Here is an 8,533-nt window from a genome sequence, read left to right as displayed (position 1 = left end):
CTGTGTTCATCAATGGGTTCACAAACATTCCTAAAGCTTTAACCATCAGCTCTTGCAAACTGGCACACAAGCTGGTTCCAGCCCACCACGGGCTGAGGGACACACTGCAGTGTGTCTCCTGGACCCAGACCTGGTTAGTGACAAAAGACTACATTTCCCAGAAGCCTCCTCTCCCATGACCTGCCCTCGGCCTTGAAAGCTGTTACTATGGAGACAGGCTAACAGATGGTACAGGCTGTCCTCAAGGGTGAGATGGGAGCTGGGGTGTGCAGTGGCTGAACCCCATCTGGCAGGGGGGAGGGCAAGGGCGCTGGTGGTAAGGGGGATTCTTCTGCCTGGGGCCTTTCAACCCCAAACTTTCTGGGGAAGTTTTCAGTGTGTGTGTGTGTGTGTGTGTGTGTGTGTGTGTGTGATGGTGAAGAGGAGGTTGCTGCTGGGGAGAAAGACGCAGGGAAGGGCTTGTGGGGTGGGGAGAATGCTGGGCACAGAATTGCGGGAACTTTAAGGTGGGACTGCCTTCCCCAAATTGTGCTTTAGCTGAAGGGGCAGGCTGATGCCGGGAATAAGCATTGCAAGTTCTGGCTCAGCTCCACCTCTGATGACGTGTTCTGTGACCTTGGCCCAGAGCCCATTTTAGTGGCTGCCCACTGACACCTTGGCCTCCTCCCCTCCTATGTCTTTCCTTACTCACTCCCCCTCCACTAAACCATCCATTCCTTCTAGGATTTTTACATTTCATTAGGCCCTTAAATGCATGGATTTCAGAGCCAGAAATATACAGGTTCATGTATATTTCTGCTCCTTACTAGCTCTGTGACTTTAGGCCAAGCACTTAACCTCTCTAGGCCTCAGTGTTCTCCTCTGAAAAGTGGGTATCATAATAGTATCTGCCTCATAGGGTCCGTAATGGGAAAACTCAGTATTCCATCTTCTGTGTGTCTCCTTTACTTCTCAGACAAAACCCTTTGCTTCTGACACTTCTGGTTTCCAAATGTGCAGTTTCCCCCTCACTGAGTAATTCCTTTTTAAAATATTCATTTATTTATTTGGCTGCATCAGTTCTTAGTTGCACTGCACACAGATCTACACTGTGTCATGCGGGATCTTTCTTTGCAGCTCAAGGGCTCCCTAGTCGTGATGCGTGGGCTCAGTAGTTTTGAGGAATGGGCTTAGTTGCTCCACTGCATGTGGGATCTTAGTTCCCTGACCAGGGATCAAACCGACGTCCCCCGCATTGCAAGGAGGATTCTTAACCACTCGACCACCAGGGAAGTCCCAAGAAATTCTCCATGACACCATTTGGGTGTCCTATAATTCAACTCAATTCTGACACTACCTACTTGGAGATGGCATCAGATCCCACAGGTTAAGAGCTCAGTCATACAAGACTCTTCCCACTCACTTCAGATGCCGATAGCAAGCAAGTAGTCGGTCCCTGGGTTACCCACAATTTATGTCCAATGTGGCTACCAACTGGGGGTTCCCATGACCCCCTCCTCGGGTTCTATTTATTTGCTAGAGAGGCACAGGGAAACACCTCATTACGTTTACCAGTTTATTAAAGGACACAGTAGAGGACACAGACAGCCAGGCAGGTGAAGAGATACATAGTGCGAGGTCTGGGAAGGTCCTGAGTGCAGGAGTTTCTGTCCCCCAAGAGGACGTTGCCTTTCCAGCCTGGAGGCTCTCTGAACATCCTACTATTGAGAGTCTTATGGAGGCGTCCTCACATAGGCTTGATCAACTATTGAGCCCATTTCTACTCTTCTCTCTTCTCTGGAGAATGGAGGAGGGGCTGGAAATTCCAAGCTTCCAGCCATGGCTTGGTCTTTCTGGTGACTGGTCCCCATCAGGGAGTCATCCAGGGGGTCACCCAGCCTTGCTAAAACAGAAAAAGAAAAAAAGATGTGCCTGGTGTTCTTATCACTTTGGAAGTTATAAGGGGACTGGATCTTTCGTCCACTTTAGTGAGGCTGGGCTCTCTGGCTGCAGACAAGTCCTTCTCTAGGGCACATGAGCATATATGGCATTTCAATGTCCATCCACCCTCCACCCCCCCCCCACCCAAAGGTCCTCCATCCTGAGAGATGACACAAGGGCTTGGCCAGAAGAGTGTAGGCTGTGTCACTGCCACCTGCCCCTTATTCAGGTGCCTTAGAGGCAGCCCCATTCTTGCCCTCTCTGTGTTCCAAGTTTGGTGATGTTACCTCTTCTTTTTTTCCTTCCTTGCTATTATGAATGGGCTTCCTAGGTGGCGCCAGAGGTAAAGAATCTGCCTGCTAATTCAGGAGACATAGGAGACACAGGTTCCATACCTGGGTTGGGAAACAACAACTGCTTGTCTCCAGTGTTGCCAACCATGGTGCCACCCAGTCTCGTGAGGCACTGGGAACCAGCCCTGTTAGCAACTCAGTGACTGAGCATATAGGTGTCATATCTAAGAGGCCTAAAAGATAATTATGAATAAGTTTCTTTGAATTTAGACTTCCTGGACTTCATAAATATATGTAATAGGAAACTTCATAGTACTATCCATACAGCACTAACATCACCTGCCAGAAGGACAAAGTAACTGGCGGAATAAATATACAAAAAGCAAAGCAAGGTTAATAAGTCTCAGCTACCTGCTCCTGACCTGACAACAGTCTCAACATGTGACCTGCGTCGTCTCTGCTTTAAGGGGAAATCTGCAAATGTCAGAAAGGTGTTACAGGTGTGCTCACACCACGTGGAGACTTTCTCTCTGATGGAAAGAACGTTTAAGAGGGTCTTGCCTCCTCCCTTTGTGATCTAAACCAGCGGTCCCCAACCTTTCTGGCACCAGGGACCAGTTTCATGGAAGATAATTTTTTCATGGACCAGGGGTGGAGGGAAGTGGTTTCAGGATGATTCAAGCACATACATTTATTGTGCAATTTATCTCTATTATTATGACATCAGCTCCACCTCAGACCATCAGACCTTAGATCCCGGAGGCTGGGGGACCCCTGAATTCTAAAGCACATCAAAGCACCATCCAGGGACACAGCTGGTGTCATTGACTCCATTCTGGCCTGAAATTGGCCATTCTGAGTGCATTTAATCCTCCTGCAGCGACCTCCTCTCTAGACAGTCATAGACACGCCAGAATGGAGGTCCTAAAGGAGAAAGTGGAGGAGGAAGAGGCGGCGGAGCGAGAAGAAGCAGCTGAGCGGGCCGAGAGGGGAGAGAAAACAAAGAGGCCGATGGAGGTGCGGAGGGAGGAGACCACCATGACGCAGGAGATGCTCAGAGACCTGGAGAGGAAGCTGTCAGAGATTGAGGTCTCTGTCCCGGAGAAGCTCTTGTGAGTGTCAGGGATAGGGAGGGAGGGGACTTTGGCCCAGCCACCCTGGCGGGGGTCAGACCAGGGCTGGGCAGAGAGAGAGCAGGTCAGAATGGTGATGCCTGGGCTGGGAGGCAGCACGGGGACCTAGAAGGAGATGGTTAAGAGTGAGGACCATGCTTTCAGGCTGTCTGGTCCAAGTCTCTAACTCCTAGGGAGTTAACCCTCCCTAACTGTGTAACCTTGGGCAAGCCACTCAGCCTCTCTGTGCATCATTTCCCTCATCTGTTTAAAGGGGCATCTGATCAACCCAGTGCTCGGTGACAACCTAGAGGGGTTGGATGATGGAGAGGGGAGGGAGGTTCAAGAGGGAGGGGACATATGTATCCTTATGGTTGTTGTACAGCAGAAATCAACACAACATAGTAAAGCGATTATCCTCCAATTAAGAATAGATTAAAAAAATAAAAGAGCAGCTGATAAGAATGACACTTCCCTCCTAAGTAGTTATGAGGATTAAATGAGGACGGAGTAGAGCCGGTGGCAGCTAAGGTAGATGGAGGGTTCCCTGTGTGCCAGGCCCAACCCCACACAGGCTAATACCACCCTCTTGTGGGCACAGGGCCTTCACCAAGGACACTATCGACACCTCCAAGCTGCCCCTTTCCTACCAAAGCAACACGCTCAAGGAGGAGCATCTGCTGCAGGTGGCGGACAACTTCTCCCGCCAGTACAGCCACCTGTGCCCGGACCGCGTGCCCCTCTTCCTGCACCCACTGAACGAGTGCGAAGTGCCTGTGAGACCGGGTGGTAGAGGGCAAGGCCGGGGCTGGAGCACAGAGGGTGGAGGGAGGCGGGCCAAGCACAGACCTCTCCTGGAGGGTGGTGGGGGCAGCATATAAACTCAAATGCCCACAGGCCCCAGCAGACCTGGTGTGCGTCATCCCTGGGGTCTGTGGTGGCTTGGAGCCCCCATGCCCCACCTAAGGGGCAGTTGGACAGCCAGTGCAATCTCCAGCCCCCAAGGCCAGCCCTGTGCAGACAAAGGCAGAACCCGAGTGCTGGCCCCCTTCCTTCCCACCCTGGGACCCAGGGCACGTCCCTGATTCTCACTGGGCCTCAGTTTCCCCACCTGTAGGCCCAATGGCAGGAGATGAATGCGAAGTTACAATGCCGCAGCCCATACATAGGTTGACAAGGAGCTTGCAGACCGTTTGATCTGGCCCACCTGGTGATGTAACCCTTGTGTTAGCTGCCAGCACTTGGAACTCAGCTGTTCCCAAACAGATCCCTAGTCCCCTCTTTCCTGGATCTGGTAACCCCGGACCTGCATTTCTGCTACAGCCATCAGTGGGGGCTGCCCCTTAGGTGGGGCCATGTGTGATCTGGTGCTGGTGAAACCTTCCTCGAATTCACACGGAGGGAGACTCCAGAGGCCTGGCTCCTGGCCCCAGGGCAGCAGAGCAACCCCTCAAAGGCCACAGAAGCACTAGGTCCCCCACGGTGGGCAGCGGTCTAGAGCCACAGACCCGACTCTTCTACTGACTGTGAACCTGAACAAGTCAGCTCACCTCTCAGAGCCTCGGCTTCCTCACCTGTCAGTGGGACCTGCCTCACAGAGTTGCTGGGGGTCAGGGAGGTGATGCGGGACTGAGCGGCGCTAAGTGGGGTAGTGGTGATGATGCGGTAGTGATCACATCACTAGCACTGGATTATGCTAGATCTGGGCAAGAAGGGCCTTGAGGGAATCCCTTCCTCCAACTCCCAAGGCCCTGAGTAGGAACCTGCGGCCCAGAGAAGCCTAGAGAGCAGCCCCCAACCCCATCCTGAGGTCTCCAGCTTCCTTGGAGCACCGTGGTTTCCTCCCAAGTGGCACATCGCCCCAGGGCCTGTGGTCTCTCCCTTTGCAGAAGTTCGTGAGCACAACCATCCGGCCCACACTGATGCCCTACCCTGAGCTCTACAACTGGGACACCTGTGCCCAGTTCATCTCCGACTTCCTGTCCATGGTGCCCTTGCCTGACCCCCTCAAACCTGTAAGTACCACCTGGGGCTGCGTCCTTAGGCCACGAAGCCAGAGATGGGAAACCAGGCAGGTCGGGAGAAGGAGGCTTGGCCAGCCTCGGGCCACAGTCTATGAGTCTGTCGGGGCCGAACCCCTCACCGACCCCCTGGCTGGGAGGGAGGATGGGAATAGGCCCAGAAAGAGACAGCCACTTGCCTGAGGTCACACAGCATGCCTGATCTCTGGACTCCCACCTCTTTGACTCCTTTGCCTCCTTCGGCTTTCAGAGTCTTCTTTTCAGGACTTTAGGAGATGGAAAAGGAAAGAGGGGGACCTGCTACCCACGTTTCAAGGCCACATTTTTGGGGTTCTGACCAGCTTAATCTCTTTAAGAATGGAGGGTGAAAGGAGGGAGAGAAAAGGGAATATGTACACAGTGGAGAAAGAGAGGAGAGAGACAGAGGTAGAAGGTAAGGGTAATTTGGAATAAAACCATAAAACATCCAATCAAAGATCCTCAGGCCAGAAGCCTCAACATCCAGACGGTCTTTCCCACCAGGAAGAAGTCCATGGCCCTTTGGAATCACAGGCAAATGTGGATTGCACTTTCTGGACACAGGGGCTGTGGTTTTCACCTCATTCTTAGCAGACTCCCTAAACCAGCAAAGGGGAGGAGCCCCATTGGGGTTGAGCCTGCACACTGGCCCTGGCGCCCAGCCCTGGGGAGACTGGCGAGGGGCAGGGGGCAGCTGTACTGACCAGCCTGCTGTGCCCAGCCCTTGTACCTGTACTCCTCGACCACTGTGCTCAAGTACCAGAAGGGGAACTGCTTCGACTTCAGCACACTGCTCTGCTCCATGCTCATCGGCGCCGGCTACGATGCCTACTGTGTCAACGGCTACGGCTCCCAGGACCTGTGCCACATGGACCTAACTCGGGAGGTGTGCCCACTCACCATGAAGCCCAAGGAGGTACGGCCGGGCCCCTGCTGCCCTCAGCATCACATGAGACACGCCATCCTTACGGCAGCCTGTCCCTGCTGCTGAGCTCTACAACTGGGACACCCGCGCCCAGTGAAATCAAACCACTGATGATTTCTCTCCCCTTGGCATCTTCATGCATACAGCCCATTCCTCCAAACTGGCTGCTCCTCTCCACTTGTTGTCGCTCAGTTGCAGCTACTGTGTTCCCCACATTAGTGAATGCCACATGGCAACTATCTTCAGCCAAATTCTTCCAAATTTATCCTGTGCATGCGATAAAAAGCCATCCAGTCATTTTCATATACGGAAAAAGCAGACAAATGAACAGATATGTAGTTCTGTCTTTTTTTTCCCCCTTCTCATGTAAAAAGATCCCTTTTTTAACAGCACAAAATTTCACCAAACCTCCACCAAACCACAGCAGGCAGTGGTTGTGCTTGTATATATGCTGACTGAGTACACCATAATGACCCAAGGCAGCTGTGAACACTCAAAACACTTCTTAGTGAATTTAATTGTAGGAATCATTAAAGCATCTCTGTGCATTTGGAAAATAGCCATGCTACAGGCAAAAAGGACTTTCCAGATGGCTCTAGTAAGAACCCACCTGCCAATGCAGGAGACGTAAGAGATGTGGGTTCAATCCCTGGGTTGGAAAGATCCCCTGGAGGAGGGCATGGCAACCCACTCCAGTATTTTTGCCTGGAGAATCCCACGGACAGAGGAGCCTGGCAGGCTACAGTCCGTAGAGTTGCAAAGAGTCAGACATGATTGAAGCAACTTAGCATGCGTGCACAGGCAGATAATGCTTTTCATGAACTAGATTGATTCCAGGATTTTGTGATCCGGGGTCAAGGCCCCATGAGTATCTGCAGCTTGGGGCAGGGGATCCAGGGGCCTGAGGCAACCAGCATCATGCACCTGTGTTACCTGCGTGAGCAACTGGGGCCCCTGGGGCTGTTCTCTGGTGGAGAAGGAGAGGGAGGCACCTGGTGAGAGCCCAGCCTGCTCTCTCAGGCCCAGCTCCCCAGGAAAGATGGAACAAAAAAAGCTCCATCACTGCTTTTGGCTCCAAAGGCCTATGAACTCACATACAGGCCTCTTAGCTCAGCCAAAATTTTAATTATGAAATTGATATCAATAGCTAATGGGTGCTGAGAACATTCCAGTCTATAAACCACTTACATGTTTCTTGACTTGGTTGCTCCTCTCAAGAGCACTGCGTGGTAGAAATGATTGCTCTTGTGTTTTACATGTGAGTGTGTTGAGATGAAATAGCTTTTGTGACCAAAGTCACACAGCTGGTAAATGGGTCCCTGGGGGCTGAGGCCCAGTCTGTCTGACTATGAATGGTGGAGATTCGCTATTTCTCCCTCATACCAGGTCCCCATTCTGCAGCTTCTGTGGTGTCTTTTCCTGGACATTTTCTGGCCACCTAGCACACATTTGTGTACACACGCTCATGTGCGTGCGCGCGCACACACACACACACACTGTCTGATCTGTCTGCATTTGACAGATCAAGCCTGGGGAAAAGGTTCTCACTGAATTTTGCAGAAGATGCTACAGTTAGGGAAATGGGAGGACATACCCACAGTCACAGGTCTGGAGCTGAGGCTCTTTCTGTGTTTGGGGTCAGAGAACCTGCAGACTCCAGGAGCAAGAGTGTGGGTGGCTGCCAATCCTTTTCCTCTCGTCTCGTGACAGAGTGTCAAGGAGGAGGAAAAGGCACCCCCTAAGAAGTACGCCATCAAACCTCCCAGGGACCTGACCAGCAGGTTTGAGCAGGAACAGGAGATGAAGAGGCAGGAGGCGATCAAGGCTGAGGAGGAGAATCGGCGGAAGCAGGAGGAGGCACGCCTCTTGGTGGGTCCACCATCCTCAGCCCTCAAGCCATGAACTCAGCTCCAGAGAAGGGGCTGCTTGGAATGGGGAAAAAGACGCAGGCCACAGGCCATGTGTTTATGGCCTCCAGGTTCAAATCCCCTCCTCCCTCTTCCAAAAACCCCACCTCCATCCCAGTGGTGGTCAGCCAGATGCTAATACTACAGAGCTGTGCTGCCTGGGCCAATTCATTGTGTGCTGTGCAGTTCTGGTGTCCTCCTTGATCCAGACCAGGAGCTCACTGAAGATATACCTGCATACACTCTACATCCATCCTCCATCAACCTTCCCACCACCCTCAACCACCCTCCCACCATCCTCGAAAAACCCTCCCACCCCCTCCCAAAACTCTCCCAC

At 52.4% G+C, this 8,533-nt stretch overlaps 1 protein-coding gene across 1 annotated transcript in view; it reads left to right on the top strand.

Annotated features, from left to right (window-relative positions):
• The first annotated feature begins 222 nt into the window (after positions 1-222).
• The window catches only part of DRC7 (dynein regulatory complex subunit 7), a 20,887-nt gene continuing 12,576 nt past the window's right edge, over positions 223-8,533 (top strand). The window contains exons 1-6 of the mRNA XM_010861860.1: positions 223-247; positions 3,109-3,325; positions 3,927-4,101; positions 5,215-5,340; positions 6,086-6,280; positions 8,000-8,158. Coding sequence (XP_010860162.1) covers positions 226-247; positions 3,109-3,325; positions 3,927-4,101; positions 5,215-5,340; positions 6,086-6,280; positions 8,000-8,158 — 894 coding nt within the window. The 5' untranslated portion in view covers positions 223-225. The remainder of the gene's footprint in view (positions 248-3,108; positions 3,326-3,926; positions 4,102-5,214; positions 5,341-6,085; positions 6,281-7,999; positions 8,159-8,533) is intronic.

The sequence above is a fragment of the Bison bison genome, unplaced genomic scaffold (genome assembly GCF_000754665.1).
Source record: "Bison bison bison isolate TAMUID 2011002044 unplaced genomic scaffold, Bison_UMD1.0 scf7180017864473, whole genome shotgun sequence".
NCBI classification, from domain to species: Eukaryota; Metazoa; Chordata; class Mammalia; order Artiodactyla; family Bovidae; genus Bison; species Bison bison.
This window is presented reverse-complemented; position numbering and strand designations above follow the sequence as displayed.